The sequence below is a fragment of the Boleophthalmus pectinirostris genome, unplaced genomic scaffold (genome assembly GCF_026225935.1).
Source record: "Boleophthalmus pectinirostris isolate CB_2022bp ecotype Guang Dong unplaced genomic scaffold, ASM2622593v1 HiC_scaffold_21, whole genome shotgun sequence".
In the NCBI taxonomy this organism is placed as follows: Eukaryota; Metazoa; Chordata; class Actinopteri; order Gobiiformes; family Gobiidae; genus Boleophthalmus; species Boleophthalmus pectinirostris.
The window spans coordinates 15,941,545-15,959,967 of NW_026571175.1; the positions used below are offsets into that span (position 1 = coordinate 15,941,545).

The window sequence follows — 18,423 nt, forward strand, 5'->3', positions numbered from 1 at the left end:
TTTCCCTGGTCTCACTTAGTTATAAGACACTGGGGGATAATGTCCATTTGCTGGCCTCTTTCTCAGCTCTGGTCGGACATGGAGGAGGGGGGTCAGTGTGCTCTTATGTAATAGCTCTAATGCTTTTGGACCATGACAGATGTGCTGAGGAGAGCTTTCAGGAACAGGGATACCACTGCATTTCATCTCTCTGCTGCTGTAGTTTTGAGTGCAAATGCTCGGACTTTAATTTAATCAGTGTAACTCTATAATGGCTAGGGCCACAACTAACCATTATTTTAGAAGTCAACCAGTCAGCTTTTTTTTTCCATTAGTCAAACAAGTTATCTATTTGTACAATGGCCAAATATTTTTGACCAAATAAAAGCTAAAATATGTTTATATATTATAGTTTGTGTAGTCTAAGTAGTGTGACTGCTTGTTAAAATATGAGAATGACTATTTCAACTTATATTTGACTAGTCATGATTATAGCGATTCATAGGTTCAGCTCTAATAACATTCTGCTGTCTTGAAATGTGCTCCCTGGTTTGCCTCTAGATGGCATCTTTGAACACTAATACTGAGATAGCGTTACAGCAGCAAACTCCATGAACTGCAAGTAAGAGTTTTTCACATTTGGTGCCAAAACTATGCCCTTTTCACAGTGGGAAATTGATCCAGTGGTAATAAAAAACAAAAAAAGCATTGGTTGGTACAAGTAGCAGGCGGTCTTTCACTCCCAGGTCTGTTTCCCCTCCGCATCTCTCCTGCTGTGTTTGGGTTGCCGCGGTAACCCAGGCCCCATTATTGCGTTCAAATCAGTCTACCCTACTATTTGAGGTTTGGATCAGTGAGCAGAACTGAGGTGCTGGAAAGATGCTTCTTAATTCAATTGCTGATAAATAAAACACATGTATCAGTTGAAACAAAACAACAAATAATTTAACATTTTATACTAGATGTAAAATAAATGTTCGTGGGGTTTCAGAGGGGTTGAGCAAACAGAAGTCGAACAGAAAACAAAACAAAATATCACAAAATTGTACCCTTGTACTGATGCACCAAGGAATTGCAAGTTTGAGTGCAATCAATATTTGATGCATGCAACAAAAACACAACAATAACAGTGTCTTTACTGAAGTTTTAGAGTTTGTGTACTAACTAACTAGCATAACTGCTGTATTATGTCCATTGTCGATTCAAAATATCCCCCACGGTGACACATTTCATATTATCTATGTGCATAATAAATATAACAACACTGTATCCTAGCTGTAAGCACGCTGCCTCAGGATGTAGGCCAGTGGTCCGTGGCATGGACACACTATTCCTGGCCACCTCCTCATCCTTGAAGAATTCCTGCCGTTCCCCCACATCCCTCTGGAAGGAATCTGTGGCACGCTGTGAATGTGGGAAGTCCGCCTCGCTGCTAGGATGATGCGCTTGTGCCTGGCTCAGGTTTCTGTTGACCCACAACAGCTGGTTTGGAAGTGACATGTCCAGGGTCAGCTGCTGAGCAACCATTATGAGATTATGTCTGTGTAACGGGACATTAATCACTTGTTGGACTGAAAGTATGCGCCATATGCAGAATGTATGTCACTGTTCCCTCCACTCCTCTGATTGGACCACACTGTCCATCTGTCCGGCTGTAGGCAGCTGTTGTGTTCCCTGTCTCACATCCCATGCCTGGCCCAATATTTCTCACCCTCTCCCTGGGCCAGTTGTGGAGCTCTGTTGTCGAGTAAACTGCTTTGTAGTCTGAGCCATGTTTAATGCCCACTTGACCTCTGGAGGCCCCTGCACCTCCCAGTGTTGACACATTCTCAAACCCACACAGCCCACTAACAACACTGACCTACAATACTCTCACTGCTTTGTGGTTGTGTCCAAACAGTTTATAATGGCAGATGCCTGTGGATTGGTTCCTCATTGCACTTTCTGGCCATCATTACAGGTTTACACTGTCTGCTTGAGTGAATGATATTACCCCTACAGTTTGGGTGCATGAATGTTTGTTTTTTTTTGCACACACTGGACAACTACAACTTTTATTAGAGCAGCGACTGCTTGTCTTTCATAAAGGGGAAGTTCACTCTTATATCTTATTATTTAAGAAGTTTGTATAGATATGTAATCTAATTTTAATTGTTAAAATTTAAATATTTTATTGCATAATAACCCTGCTTTGCAAATATGAAAGTCAGAAGTATTTTTCAAAATCTTGATTATTGAAAACACAAATGAATTGATTTAATTAGATTTATTGTCTAGCCCTAAATTTTTGTAATAACTTAATCTGAAACAACAAAGTATCCCCTTTTATTACACCTGTACGTGTTCTGAAATGTATGAAATTCTTTCATCATTTTGCTCTTTATATTTTTTCTCTCAAATAGTCATGTTCTTGGACGTGTTTTAAAATGTGCATTCAACTATCCTACTATTAGTTATGTGCCAGTGAAGACCCACAATTGTGATAATACAAAATGGTTCTCAAAGCATTGGCAACATTTCTTAAGTCTAATTTCCTGTTTTGAATTTCTTGGGCTGCTTCTAGAAAGACAGTGCTGCAGCCTCTAGCGTCTACCAACACCTTTATTTTTGAATAACAAGTTGAACACCATCGTTTGTTATAGTCCTCTCCCACTGTTTTGTTGCAGCTTCAACTATTAATAGTGTTGTGCCTCAACTGAAAACGATCTCTTTTACAAATAGTAGGTTAAATGTAATTAGCACTTGTTCATTGCTAGGGTGAAGTCATGAAGAGATTGGCCTAATCAAGGAGCATGTGTTTTGGCCTTGAAATGTTTTTAACTAATTGTGTATGAACTCAATTGTTGTCTAATACTAGAATGTGCAAAAACAAAAGAAACTCTGTATATATAGTGGTCTGTCTGCATCAGTAAAAGGGTGTTCCTCTAAATGCAGTTAGGGCATATTATAATCATTGCTCCTCCTCCCTTCTTTGTGGATTAGCCCCTGCCTCTCAATTAATGATAGAGATTATCAGCTCACCTAAAACCAAACACGAGATGCAGTTTGGGCCTATGCTCTTGCCCGGCTCTGCTAACGTACACTGGCACAGTCTGTTTGCGTTTGGAAATGTTTGCTCCAGCTTTTCCATTTGGCACCAAGCGGGAGGTTTTGGTCGTCTGCTGGATTGGAATATCTCCCCTCAGGAATCCCAGGATTAGCCTCAAATGCTGTGAATGTGCCCACAGCGGATTGGGATTTCTTGAACACATTGCCCCATCAGTCCATCAGTAGCTCATGGTGGCAACACGTGTCTATTTTAGTAAGCGACAATCTATGGATCCTGCTGCATGACTTGTTGGGCGACCAATCATAAATGGCAGTACACCCAGACAGGCTCCGCCCTCCTCCACTTAACAGGTATACGACAATGCGTTTTAGTCTGCTAGTTTAAACCACAAAGTTAAGCAGAATAGGAAGTCGTGTTGGGATAAAGTTGTATAATATTTCCCCAGCATCATTCAACTATAAAACTGTCTTGCTCTAATGTGTGGGTGTGACTGGGCCATTCTATATTTAGCTGCTGTGCCACTTTCACCAATCCCAGAGCCCTGTGAAAGAGAGGTACGAGTGTCTAAACTTATACGCAGTACTTATCGGAGGAAATCAGTGCTGAAAACAATCTCCAAAGCAAAAATGTAGCAGTAAGATGTATCTATGTGGCTATGTTTATTCTCCATTTCTTCAGTCTCCATTTCAAATTTTCTGTGTGATGAGTTTTGCTATTGTTAGATGACTGCATCGTCACTGCAATCAGTTCATTTTAAACTTCTTATGGGTTTGGTTAAGTGAGCAGCAACATTAAAATAATTGATAGTAACACAATATCACAAGTTTGTTTTTGTTTTTACTGAAAACAGGAATATGCTGGTACATTATACAATGACAACATGAAGACAAGACTATTAGTTTGAGTCAAAGTGTTGAGATACAGTGTATCAGCAGTCATAGGCTACATGATGGATTACCATATTAATTGGTTATAATTGAGGTAGGGTATAAACACTATTTTAAAATGATGGGTTTCAGTTACTGATGGAAATCCCGTTTAGATCTAATATAATGTGAATGTATAATGCAGATCCCAGTTAATCTCTGAAATACAGTTGGTGCTGAATACATACCCTCTGTGCACTCTGGTTGGTGTGGTTAATACAAATAGTTGGACAAACCGTTCTTTCCACGCGTCGCTCTTCTCATTCTTCATCTATAAAGAACTACAGCTCACTCTCCACAGGAGCGCAGTGGGAAATGTAGTTGATCAAGCCAATTTGTTTTTGCCGCCCCCTGAGGGGCGTTGGGAGACAAATGAGAGGAGGGGAGAGGAGTAAAAATAGAGACAAGTCCTGATTCTCATCCATTAGCTTCAGTAGAAAAGATAATTAGCGGCTCATTAGCATACGCATATAAATATGAAGGCATGCTGTTAACAAACATGGGTGTACATTGCACTACAAGAGCCTGAGAGGAGAGAGTGTGTGTGGTTTGCATCGCTACAGGCCTTGAGGATGCCAGGCTGAATACTCTCCACATTATTATGTAATGCTTTGTAGGCAACCACCCCAACTAAACAATAATGGAGATTCTATTCTGATATGGAGGAGTGGACCAAAATAAGAAGCAATTATTTAGCTGCAAAACCTGACACACAATTATTAAATAGATTTATATCGATGCTATTTGGTTTTCAATACCTTAGCATTCAGGGTTTTGTGCATTGAATGTCTCATAGGTTTATTTCACTTGTCTTAAGAATAGATTACATTGAATTGGAAACTGAGAGCAGCTTTTGAGTAAGATCTGGTCAGTTTTGTCTTACTGAGCTAGCTAGAAATATAGACTACTACTCAAAACAATTAGGGGAACACTTTATTTTTGGGTTATCACAGACATATATTGGTGCAGTGGAGTTTTCCACCCAGCTAGTTTGTAACCTCAGCGACCTGTGAATCAATTTCACTGCCTTTGACCCAATTGCAATAAACAAGATCTAGACAGGATTGTCAAAAGCGAGCCAACCCCCAAATCTAGAGTGAGTTAGCTAGTGGTAGCCACAACGATTTTGCGCTCCTGACTTGCCGAATCGTTATTTCTTTCTTGTTTGAGGATTTTCTGATCATTTTGACTCTATTGCAAGCATAATGCATTACCTCCAGCCTTGTGAAGTCTCACAGGCAGTTCAGCTGCTGGAGGATGGGTCATCTGTATGTCAGGTGGCCAGAAGGTTCAGAGTGTCTCCCAGTGTCATCTCCCGTGCGTGAAGTCGCTTTCGAGAGACTGGCGAGTACTCCAGGAGGCCTGGACAAGGCCGAATAAGGGCCACCACCCAACAGCAGGACAAATTTCTCCGTATATCTGCGATGCAGCCCAGGAGAAGCACTGCTAGGTCCCTTCAAGGAGACTTTCATCGGGCCACTGGAGTATGCATTTCTGACCAGACTGTCAGAAACGGACTCCACGAGGGTGGCATGAGGGCCAGGTGGCCGTTGGTTGGGCCGGTTCTCACAGCCCAGCACCGTGTAGCCCGACTGGCTTTCAGCAGGGACCACCAGAATTGGCAAGGTCGCCACTGGCGCCCAGTACTGTTCACGGATGAAAGCAGGTTCACTTTAAGTGCATGTGACATACATGACCGAGTTTGGAGACGCCGTGGAGAGCGATATGCGGCATGCAACATCGTTCAGCATGATCATTCGGTGGTCGGTCGGTTATGGTCTGGGGAGACATATCTCTGGAGGGTCGCACAGAGATAGAGATGAAATCCTCAGACCTATTGTTCCATCCTACACCGGTGCAGTGGGCCCCGGATTTCTTCTGATACAGGACAATGCCCGCCCTCATGTGGCCAGAGTGTGTAGCCAGTTTCTGGAGGAAGAGGGCATCAATGCTGTGGACTGGCCCTCGCGTTCTCCGGACCTGAACCCCATTGCGCACCTCTGGGACATTATGTATCAGCGTATTCGGCAGCATCCAGCCACACCAGAGACTGTCCAGGAGCTTACCAATGTGTTGATCCAGGTCTGGCAAGAGATTCCCCAGGACACCATCCACTGCCTCATCAGGAGCATGCCACGATGTTGTCGAGAGTGGCATGCTCGTGGAAGGCATACCCACTACTACAGTGGCTGTGCAATGTGCTGTGCTGCAAATTTATAATTTCTTCCATTGCCATTTCTCTCTACAGTCACTTTGTTTTTCAACATCATTTCGTAATTCGGTCCTCCAAGGGTTAACTTTTGTTCTTGGCCAGTTTGACGCTCTGTTGTTCAGGGTACATTGGGAGTTTATTTTCAGTACAAAATTTTAACATTTGTACATTCGACATTGAGTTTGCTAATGAAATACAAGCGTTCCCCTAATTGTTTTGAGCATTTTAATTAGATGTATCTTGCACCTCTCAAGCTTCTTAAAGCAATACACTGGACTATTATTTTTTTACTGTTTTGGTTAATGTCGATAGCCACATCTGCCTGGGGCTATACGTGTGCTTACCATTCTCAACAATCTGTCAACCTGATTAGTACATTCTCCCAGGAAAGGTGAAAGAAGTGTCTTGCCGAGGGACCCAATTTTATAATGGCCTGGTTTTTTGAAGCTGGGATCAACCCTCTATGTATATACTATATAGGAAACAACCACTTTACTATTTTAGCAGCTATCTTTCACACCAGAGATTCATCTGACTATTATTTTAGTAGGCAACTAGTCTGTGAATGTTTTTGCAATTGTTCAACTAGGCAGGTGATTATTTTTGTTGTAGATTGTGATTTTTTAAATAAATATATTTTTTAACCAACAGCATATGACTAAAGGCTTGCTTTTAGATGTAAAATTACAGATAATGTGGAAATCTGAAATATTAATTTAATTATGCCTCTGTCTTCATAAAAAAATAACTTTGGTATGTGTTTCAGAGACTGACTGTGTGTGTATGATGATTTTTATCAATAGACAGTTACCAATATTTTAATAGTGAACTAGTCATGATTATTCTGTTTATTTGTTGCTTATCAAATTCACAAATGGAAATTATTTTCCATTCCTCCAACCAACCTATGAGGCTGTTTAAGTTCTTTTTTTTTTTTCTTGGCTGATTCATATGCAGTAATATGGCCTCTACATATGACCTTGTGACCATCTCCCAGAGTTGAATTCGTTACTTCTCCATTGTCATTAATTAGCATGAACTCATCTATATGATCATTCATATATGAGACAAAGGTATGGTCATGCAACAAAAGGGGATTAAGTTTTGTAAATATATTTTTGTTGAGGTATTATAATATAAACTGAAGTGAGATTGGACTATGATCAGACATAATGTTATTGTATGTAATGTCTTTAATATTGGATAATAGTTCAGATCTATCCTTGTTTAAGACTTGTGTGCATGTGAATAAAATTTAAAATCTTTGTAAGATGCAAAAGGCAGCATACGTTGACAAGATTCCTCATTATCTTTAGGTCTTTCAGTGTTTGAGCTGAAGCTGTGTAAATGTGAGGTTTTGTAAATTTGGGGTCCCTGCCGATTATTATATTAGAACAAGAGCTGGGGATGAAATCAAAAACTTTTCAAACCAGGGTTATCATTGTTAAGGCCATAAATGTTGAGCATTGTGGTGGGAGTAGCATTAATATGCCTTGTAATCAATACATATCTGCCAAAAGAATCAGCTCTCATTTGTTCTAAGCAAAATGGAACATTTTTGCCGAAAAGAATGGCAGCTTCTCTAGCTTTGCAGTTAAAAGTAGTTTGAAAAACCTGAGATATCCAGCTAGCTTTTAATCATTGATGATCACTGATCATTGGGACCAATATGGGTTTCTTGGAGAAATATTATGTCACCTTATATAACGCTGTCTACTACAAGTCCATTATGTCATCCAGAAAGCTTTCTATTACACTTCACTTGCTTTCCCAAAATTCAAGGGCAGGTAAACAGACAGCTCACAGGTGTGTCATCATTGTGACTAACTACACCTCTGAGGGTGCTTCATAACACCTGGGCCATCTGTCCAACTGTATATCCAAGTACAAGGCTTTAATCACATCAGGAAAAGTTTTCTCTGACAGAGGATCTCCTGACAGCCATTCATCCATTGGTGACACATGTTAACAGCACCGAGACACCCATGAGATCTACTCTGACATTTATAGGGTGACAGATTAGAAATCAGGTTAGTGTTGCCGTGTGAATTCCGTGCTGCCGCCTATCCACTTCTAATGTTCACCTTTTTAGAGAAACCAATAGAAGGGCTTAGTGAGTGGATAATGCCAGATGACTTTCCCAGGAATGAATTATGTGCCAGTATAAATGTGAAAACCTTTAGTAATAAGATTGGGTTTCAGTCATCACAGAGCACAATAGATGGGAAATCCTTTTCACGAGAGGAAAGATTCTGCAGTATATTTTTGTGGCTGGCAGCTAGATGGTCTTCATATAAACTCAAGTGCCAAGAATGAAGTGTGGTGTGAAAGATGGGACCGTACCTTTTGTATTTTGAATCCATATTGTTTGAGACCCCAACATAGTGATGTTGGTGGGACCCATTCATAGCTACCTTAAATGTGAATATCAAAACATTTGTCATTATCCATTACTATTGCAATTGATATTCCATTGTATTGCAATTCATTGGTATGATCAATGTCTCCTCGAACAAAGCTTTATGAACTAATTAAAAAAACAATAATCTGACATGACAAAATCACAGTATACGGTATTCTATTGTAGTGTGATAATAGTGTATTATTTAAAATTACCTTTTGCCAAAATTGTAAACATTTTAAATTACTTGAAGTTGATATATATTTGCTCAATATCTACCGGTACATGAAAATGACACTTGAATCATGTGGAAAGGACTGACTTGGATGTAAATCCTGTGTCAAAAGCAGTGGAGTGAATTGGGCTTTGAGGCTGAATATTGCATAAGGCAGTTTCCCGTCTCACCAGTGAACGCCACAACAGGCTATTGTTTCCTCTGCTTGGTCTCCCTTTGTCTGACCACCACTTTCTCCAACCACAGCCTTTGTACTTCCTTCCCAGCTTAAGTGTGCATGTGAGTGTGTGCGTAAAATGACCTTACTGACTTTATACGCACCACACAAGCAATTTGTAATGGCACTCAGTCCCTGATGTTGGAAAGATTGAGCTTTCCAGATTATGAATGGACAAATTCTCCTCTATCCCAAATAATCTTGTCTTTAATGGCCCCAAAGTAATACCACAAAAAGGTTTACGTTTCTTTTTGCAAAACTCTCAAGATTGTTTTTTCTTTCTCCTTCAGGTTTCAAAAGGAATGAACAAATGAGAGCCATGGAAGTTCTTCCTATTCTAAAAGAAAAAGTGGCCTTTTTATCAGGTAAGGTATACCTCTGGTATGTTTTTCCCCCTCTCGTCAGGCTACATTATCCAACGGGTCCACATCAATAAACTTTAATCTTATACATGGGATCATGAAGTGTACAGTTTGAAATTCACGTTTCTGGAAGGAACCCTTTGTTTTTATCATTTCACTTCTAGTTGGGACATGCAAATGATACAATTTTTAAATTTTGTTTACAATTATTGCTTCAAAAAATTCCAAAAAGGGGTAATTCATAATAGTTTAATCCATAGTGACTCAAACATGAAATATTACCAACCACAGGTTAACATAAATAATACATACTTTTAATCATTTCCATTTAACACTAAAAAATAATCAAATGACTTCCTCCAAAATCTGAACTGCTGCGAACTACATGCTTTGGATTGGAGGACTGGATGTAGACATTTAAAACGATAAACCAGCTTTTATGTTCAAATATGAAGGGCCAATGTGCTTTTTTTTTCAATCAGCCAAGATGCATTTCCAGTGAAGGTCATGAGGAGAAACGCCACAATCAGGACGACAATGACTCAATCCAACAGAAATACAGGCAGAGAGAGACTGTGCTGCGTTGCCATGGTGATGACTTATTATACCTCATGCTCCTGTGCCCCATACTGGTATTGTAATTGGCTTTAAACATTAACCAGGGGTTCGTTGAAAAGAAGGGTAAATGACGCTAAGCCTATTATTCTCAATCGTGGCCTCTAATAAATTGTCCATGCTCGTGGGCGCACTCATGTTACTGTGAGCCACGTGAGCGCTTGATTTCTCTCTGCCAGCAGCCGGGTCGAGCCCACAGGCGCACACCAACCCAACTCACTCACTGTGGGCTGTGGATAGTCTGCCTATGTGCAATTCAACACGTGACAGCACAAATGTTTTTTTTCAATGAGAGGTTTAGTTTGGTTGATAAACATTTTGCAATAAGTAATGTAATGTAAAAAGTGTTCTACGGTTATAGATTATGTAGACTACAGAAAACTGGGAAACCGTGGAGCAAACAATTTTGGGATTTTACGGTTTTGAGGAGATTTTATTGACAATTACCTCGGGATTTAATCCTTTAGTAGGCTAGTTGATTAATCAGCCACTGTTGTCTTATTCAACCAATTTATTATAAGTTGACATTCTGTTTGATATTTGAATTATATTGATTTACATGGACCACAGCAAAATAATGCTTTTAGCTATAGTTTATGGAGATCATTGGTGTATTTTTACATGAAGATGTTGTTTACTGGTTTTATACAGTATGCATGGTAGTTTTTGTGCAAGATCTTAATCATTTTGAGACCACACCGCACACAATTTTAGTCAATTCCCTGAGCATGTCTTTATTTAGTCACTTAAGAATATCTTGGGTGACTGCAGCCCTATGATTGCTTAACATTCAGGTTTCTCTCTCCAAAAGGGACAAAAGTAAATAAATTATATTGTTTATGCGTGTTTTAAATATTAAGGAGTAACCCACTTAAAAACACTTGCACAGACATGCACCTAAAAATTTTATATTTTTTGTTAAGTGGTTAAGGTCATAATTTGATCAGGCAAACAAACTGCAGTGTTCTTCATGACGCTCTGTTATGATGAAAATAACATGATGCGTGGATTGATACCAGTGACTCACTGTTTGTTCAGTCATTATTGTCTCAAGCCTTTTCAAACATGATGCACTCGTTTGCCTGCTGGTGGGATTTGGCTGAAACGTAATGCACAGATTGTTTACATTTTTTGTAGTATAACTTGTGTTGTCCACCCTGTATAGAAGACTGTAATGCTCAATTAAAATGTTCAACTTTCCCTTTCCAAAGAACATTTTTAATGCTATGTTCCAGGAGATATTGAAGCACACAATGTCACAGTACTCCCCTATGGGTTGGACAAGTGCCCATTAGAAGCAGGGTTGATATGGAGACATTCACTGACAGACAACCATTCACTTTGGACAATTGTAGATTCAATAATTCAACACAATAAAAGCCCACAGAGGGCAGAGGACATGCACCTGACCTGGGGAGAGCAACTTTTCCAGAAAGTCTTCATGCAGAATCTGTTGTGGATGTTGGTGGATATTGGTGGTCTTCAAATTCTAGAATGCAACGGTATTACTGCTAGGATTTTTCCATTTTGATTGCTTTGAATTGTCCAAATAAATATCCGAAAGTTATATTATATGTTTTTTCTCATCTATAAGTAATCACTTGCTTGCTATATTACACTAAAATATTAACTTCACATGCCTCCATCTCCATTTAAATATTATAGTAGAGATGGCAAAAATTATAATCATGGCAACTGTATAATTGAAATCCCAATTATTGTTATTATACTGTAAAAATTACAAAATTACACCACGTTGAGTGTTCTCAATCTGGTGACAATGGCAATATTTTTGGGTAGGCAGTCTAACAATACAAATGAGTAGGTCCATGATGTTCTTGACTAGCTCATAGATCTTTTGTAATAAATTGTCTCTCTGTCTTTCTAAATACCTCTGTCATGTTTTTTATGACTAAAAAGCTTTCATTGGTGCAGACTTTTTAGCAGATGGATCGTCATTCAAATGGTCTGTAAATCTGCTTGGAAGGGCATTTGACTCAGCGTGCTCGGCATTTCTCATTTATCAAGTCTATCACTCATTTATGTGCTGAGCTCATTCTCTGGCTTTTAGTATTCCACTCTCATATAGCTAATATCTTAAGCCTAATAGCCTTTCTGTAACATCACATTTATTTGCTAATTATTTCTCTATTTCTCCAGGTGGCAGAGACAGACGAGGGGGTCCGGTGTTAACATTTCCATCTCGTAGCAATCATGATAGAATACGACAGGAGGATCTGAGAAGGCTGATTGCATACCTTGCCAGCATCCCCAGGTTTTTACTTGTTTTTGTTTTTTTTCCCTCTGTCTGCATGCACGCTTCATAGTCGCACACCAGCCGCAACACGTGAGCGCTGGAGAGAGCATGTGAGAAGAGTGCGAGCAAAATCATTAAAGGCTAGTTTGATGTGCTACAGCCATAAAATTGTTATTATTCGTAGAAAAAGTAAATACACATAGCAAAGCCTAAAAAATTATGATGAAAACAAACGAGCAGATGACAGGGAGAGGGGAGAAGCGATGGAGAGAGAGGAGGGGATTAAGCGGGCAGTAGCGTCAGAGCGCATGTGTGGGGAGGTGTGTGCGAGATGGAGGAGCGAGAGAGTGCATGAAAGCAAAACAAAGTGTCGCAGTAGCCCAGGCAGAGCAGCTGCAGTCGGAGCAGACCAGTGAGGACCAGTGAGGACCAGTGGCCAGTCGACAGGCAGTAGGTAATACTCCTCTCCGTCCGCGCCCTCCTCTCCATATCTCTCCATCTGCTCCAATTAGCGTGCGCTGTTATCATTCACCATCTGTGGCTTTACATAAGGGAACATTCACTGACAGAGGCATTTTAAAGCACAACTTACTTATGCATTGTGTTTCTATATTCTAGCATCTTGAATGGTAGATGGAACAGATTATGGAAACTGGATACATCTGAAATGTTTTGATTATTTTCTTTAAAATCTTTGATCAAGTATTCTCTGAATTATTTGTATACAAAAATATTTGCTATAATGCAAGTGGATATAGGTATGGCTTAATAGATTTCTAACTGAGTAATACAGTAAGTGCTTGCAAGCGATAATCATGTCAAGCACAGTTCTCTACACCACAGGGAGATGAGGTTGCTGAAGCACAAAATGTGCTGATGAGTATTTTCTATATAATCTCACATTTGTTGTAGGTTTGTGTAGGTGTGGGGTTAGAGCATGGGCGGGTGTGTGAGCTCTGTGTTTTTAGTGCGTAGGCTGTTCACCATATAGAAACTGCGTCATCTCACGGTTTGTTGTTCTCTTGTTTTTCCTCCTCATCTCGATCATCCGTCTCCCTCTCACCAACCCTCTGTCATTCTTTCCCACGCCTGTCATCTGTCTCTCTCTGCCCGGATTATACTCTCCTCAATCTCCCATGGCTCAATCCCTCCTCTTCTTTACTACTGCTGCCACCCACTCATGCACCCTCCGTCCCTCTGATCCAGTGAGGATGTGTGTAAACATGGCTTCACGGTCATCGTTGATATGCGAGGATCCAAATGGGACAGCATTAAGCCACTGCTGAAGATCCTGCAGGAGTCCTTCCCTTCCTGCATCCACGTTGCTCTCATCATCAAACCTGACAACTTCTGGCAGAAGCAGAAGACCAACTTTGGAAGCTCCAAGTTTGAATTTGAGGTAAACAGACCTTTTACCACTACATCATGGAAATGATATTTTGCTTGGTTTATCTGGTACTACTGGCCCATTACAGATGACAAAACATTTTTAAAATGACTGTAGCTGTTGAGCATTTTTATTGTCAATGTGTTCCTTCACTTTCCTATCCCAATCGAAGCATAGAGAGTGCTACCAACCAGCTGTCTCTCAATTGAAATGGAATTTAAGACCACTTGTCATTACGTTTTGCATTTACTGCTGACGGTAGAATATTGTTGGCTTTTGTGCTTCTGGCAAAACTGGCAGATCAGCAGAGATCGCTGAACAGAGGTTTAAAGTGGCATTTTGTCAAGTGCGTCATTATTTTTAGTTCCATTTCAGCGTACTGTATAAAATGTGCACAGATGTAATTTCCATGTGATGTTAATGAAGCTTGGTGTGAGATGAGGGCAGGCTCTGCTCCTGAATTGAACCCAGTGGAGAGGCTTTCTTCTGAATGGAGGTTCTTTAATACATGCTCTTTGATGAGGACTGTACATGTTCTCTGCTCGTGTATGACTTATTTAACAGCTCTGTCGTCACTGATACGTCCATGAAACCTTGTGATTTAACTGCATGCTTTGGGGAGTTGAGCATGATGGTAAATATTTTTCCTTCTAACAGCAGGAGATGGTTCTAAATACCCTCAGGCCGATGACATGTTATTGATTATTTGATTGCAATAATAGTTAGATGTAGTTGGGCTGGGTACAATTATCTAACAGCCATGCCACTGCACCATTGATTAGGTCCACTGTTAATGTGTGCCCATTGGCCTGCTTTGTGGATCACATTTATTCTCATGTTTCTTCTGCTTCAGTGCACTTTGAAATGGATTGCATGTGTTTTACAGCTTTAGCAACTATTATGAATGGCATTTAATGTTCAGTGCTTTTAATTCTGTCTTGTATCTCAGTTATTAAAATGGGAATTACTACTTTGCCTGAATAATGTGTCTATAGTATCGCCCAGGACATGTTGTTCAGGTTTATTGGAGTGTTTATAAAATCCTTATTGTGACCTGTTATAGACCCTATTGTCTCTTAGTATTGATTGATATGATATTATTTTTCTGCCCTGCAGCTTATTTGAAATCAATATTAAGCTAATCTATGCTTGTAAAGCTTAGCCATGTTCTACTATATTGTATTTTCTCAGATTATTTCAATTCAAACTAGAAGCAATAGCACAAAGCCCAAGGTGCTACTTTGGTTTAAAATCCCTTTGCGTTGCAGTCTGTTAGAACAGCCTTGACTTCTTGCCCGTCTGCCTCATTCAAGCACTAATCAATTATCTCAAACAACAATAGAAAACGTACCTGTCTCTGGCTAATGCCCTCAAGCTTTTTTCTCCCAGGCATAGCAGTAGAACTCTGTATTGTTAGACCTGAACAAAGCTATCTCACTCCGGTTGTGTCTTCATCCATCTCTGGCCATGTGTGTGGGGGAGTTTTGCGGAGGTGGCGTAGCAGAAATACAGAGGCACTGAAAGCAAACGAGAGGCATTTCCTCACTGTATTTGTGAAGATTAGATTGTAAAACACAATTATTTTTTTAAGTGGATTTCTAGTAATGAAATGATTGGGAAGCTTTATAAAGTTACTTTGTGCATAAATAAAGTATTAGAATGCATAGGATGTCATCAGCAACCACAATTCAACGTTGCCTTTCATTACTAAAAGACACTGGGCATAATCAAGTTTATGTAAATTTTAAAATGCTTGGGCTAGTGTAGTGTCATTTCACTTTTTTGTCAATACAGGTCCATCCTGTTGGCATTTACATTTCAATTATGCTTAAATTAATAAATAAATATGATTAAATTTGAATTACTTACATTTAATTGAAAAAAAAGGTTAACAGATTCAGTTTCTATATAAATCTACTTTACTGTCTCCCCTAGACCACAATGGTGTCACTGGAGGGCCTTACAAAGGTTGTAGACCCTTCTCAATTGACATCAGACTTCGACGGCAGCCTGGAGTACAATCATGAAGAGTGGATTGAGGTATGACCAACTACTCATCCATCACACAAAATAAGGGCTTATATTCACACTGACTGCATACACAAGCTTTTGCTGAGAACAGCAGTTTAACATGCTGCTTATCTGTTTTGCCATGTTGCATTCAGGTGCGCGTGGCTTTTGAGGAATTCTCTGGTCACGCCACCCAGATGCTGTCCCGGCTAGAGGAGATGTATGAAACTGTGTCCAGAAAAGATTTTCCTCAAGACCTCGATGGAGCCCGTAAAATGATAGAGGAGCATGCAGCACTGAAGAAAAAGGTCATAAAGGCTCCCATTGAAGAGCTTGACACAGAGGGACAACGGTAAGAGTCAGTGGTGAATTACAGTATTGTATTATGGTTTTTAAAGTTGTGTTGGATTAAATAGGACAAAATAGTTTCACAATTTGTAAGAACATTGATATTTATGGATAGATATTATTAGATATGCTAACTTAAAAACATGCTCTGTGTATGTAGTACACATTCCTAAGATGAAAAATTTTATATTTAATTTAAGCATGTTTCTTCATAATAAAATAGACATTTTGTAAAACTAAAAGCAACGCTATGGTTGCAACTAAACAAATTATATTTAATGATCCCTGACGTTTGTCTTTCTCCAGGTTACTCCAGCGCATCCAGAGTACTGAGACCTTCTCCAACCGTAATGGCAGCACAGGGGGCAGCAGTGGCAGCAGCAGCAGTGGCACAGGGGGGTGCAACACAGACGTCCAGGGCCTTGTGCCACGGATCACCCAGCTTCTGGACAAACTGCACTCCACCCGACAGCAACTCCATCAGACCTGGCACGTCCGCAAGCTGCAGTTGGACCAGTGTTTCCAGCTCCGGCTCTTCGAACAGGATGCAGAGAAGGTCAGTGTGGGACAGAGGAACCAACTGAAATCCATAACACATTTGGTGATCACTGTAGGGCACTGCCAATGTACTGCTCCCTAATCCATGCTGTAATCCATCAATCTTTGCCTGTAAAGACTCTAGAATCAATCTTAATTTTCACATATAACACATTAATATTTGATAAAATGTTAAATAGTCACTTTGATAAATTGTTTAGAATTTAATATCCAAATAGATAAATTGCAGTGCACATTTGCATTTATTATTTCGATTCTTAAGCAAATAGGATAATAATTCAAGTTTTTTTTGTTTGTTTTTTTGTCTATTGGACATGTAGATTCCAATTTAAACCACACAGTCTTCACTATATTTGTATTGCCAGTGATTATGTCGTTGATACATATTCATAGTTGTGATCTGCTGGTCACTGAAAGAGTTCCACAAGTTCACTCTTGCCTCTAATTTCTTAATCTTTCAAATAAATTGCATCCATTAAATGTTGCATACAAATTAAGGTATTTCGTTTATCAATGGGCCTCTCTCCCTGAACAGCAGAGCAGATGATTTAATGCATATACCTGGGCACTTCCTCTGGCTGCCACTCTTGACAGCTCAGGAGATGACTACTGCAGCACCAAATGGAGTAAGACAGGTCCAAGAAGCTGGCAAAATCTTGAGGTGCTGGTTTGAGTGAGCTGAATAAAGTAGCACATTGTGGTAACAGAGTGGGGAGCTGCAGTCTTGGATATGCTGCAGTAGTAGGGGCTTGTTGCTAGGACACCATAGGCCACAAGTTCTTCTCTAGGGGAGCCCAAGAGGATAATCTTAATAGAGCTCGACCATTTCTCACTATTCAACCTGGAAATATGACAGCTGCATTCATAAAATGGCATTCTGAGTTGAATCCAATAGAATGTTACTTTTGCGCTCTGTAAACAATAAACAGTCAGTATTGAGTGTCCATTATAGGGCTGGGCGATATAGCAATAAAAATCCCTGCGTTTACTTGCCATTTTGTTGAGAATGAAAATTGTCATATCATGATTCAGTTATGTGTTCCCCACCCACTCCTCCCGTTGGTCATCCTCTGTCATGTTTTAAGTGAGTGACAGGTGAGTTTAACCTATCACAGTGAAGTGAACTCTCAAAAGCAGTAGATGACCTCAGGATTGTAATGATATTAACCACTTGAATTGTGGTAACATTGAAATCGAGATCTTTTCTCTTTGTGAAATTGTGATGTGTTTTTTGCATATTGCCCATCACTTTAATGAAGTAATGTGTTTTGTGTGGTAGATGTTTGACTGGATCATGCACAACAAGGGTTTGTTCCTGGCGGGCTACACCGAGATCGGCAACAATCACCCTCACGCTGTGGAGCTGCAGACCCAGCACAACCACTTTGCCATGAACTGCATGGTAAGACAACATCAAACTGAGTGATGCATAGTAGGAGGTGGTGTGTTCCACCCACTTGGACCATCACACGCGCATGCCCTGTTCTACATAATCGTATACTCACAGTTAACCCCTGGGCCTGCTGCGCTGTTTGTTTGGAGCTGCGTGTGTGTACTTGCACATTGCAGCAGCTCAGCTAGTAGATATTAACTAATGCTATTCTTTAGCCACTGCTAGCCTTACATAACTATTATGAAACTGTAGATATGAGAGTGTGTGGATGCCTCTGTTTGCATTTGTGCACATGAAACAGAATAGTCTATTGCTTTACTTTACTGTTAGTTGTTTGCATGGTTTACTTTATTGTGGTATATTGTTCTCAAAAGCTGTGCAACTGCATCACATATTTTATGTTTCCATTCATATTAACTATATACATTTTTGTATAACATTTTTGCTTGTTGCTCATAAACACTGTCTGCCTTG

The 18,423-nt window shown here is 39.9% G+C and overlaps 1 protein-coding gene across 4 annotated transcripts in view; it reads left to right on the forward strand.

Moving 5' to 3' along the window:
- Positions 1 to 18,423, forward strand: part of trioa (trio Rho guanine nucleotide exchange factor a) — a 54,358-nt gene that overhangs the window by 11,072 nt on the left and 24,863 nt on the right. For all 4 annotated transcript variants that reach the window (XM_055156958.1, XM_055156960.1, XM_055156961.1 and 1 more), the window contains exons 3-9: positions 9,310 to 9,384; positions 12,157 to 12,271; positions 13,460 to 13,652; positions 15,576 to 15,680; positions 15,806 to 16,002; positions 16,305 to 16,554; positions 17,836 to 17,958. In XM_055156958.1, coding sequence (XP_055012933.1) covers positions 9,310 to 9,384; positions 12,157 to 12,271; positions 13,460 to 13,652; positions 15,576 to 15,680; positions 15,806 to 16,002; positions 16,305 to 16,554; positions 17,836 to 17,958 — 1,058 coding nt within the window. The remainder of the gene's footprint in view (positions 1 to 9,309; positions 9,385 to 12,156; positions 12,272 to 13,459; positions 13,653 to 15,575; positions 15,681 to 15,805; positions 16,003 to 16,304; positions 16,555 to 17,835; positions 17,959 to 18,423) is intronic.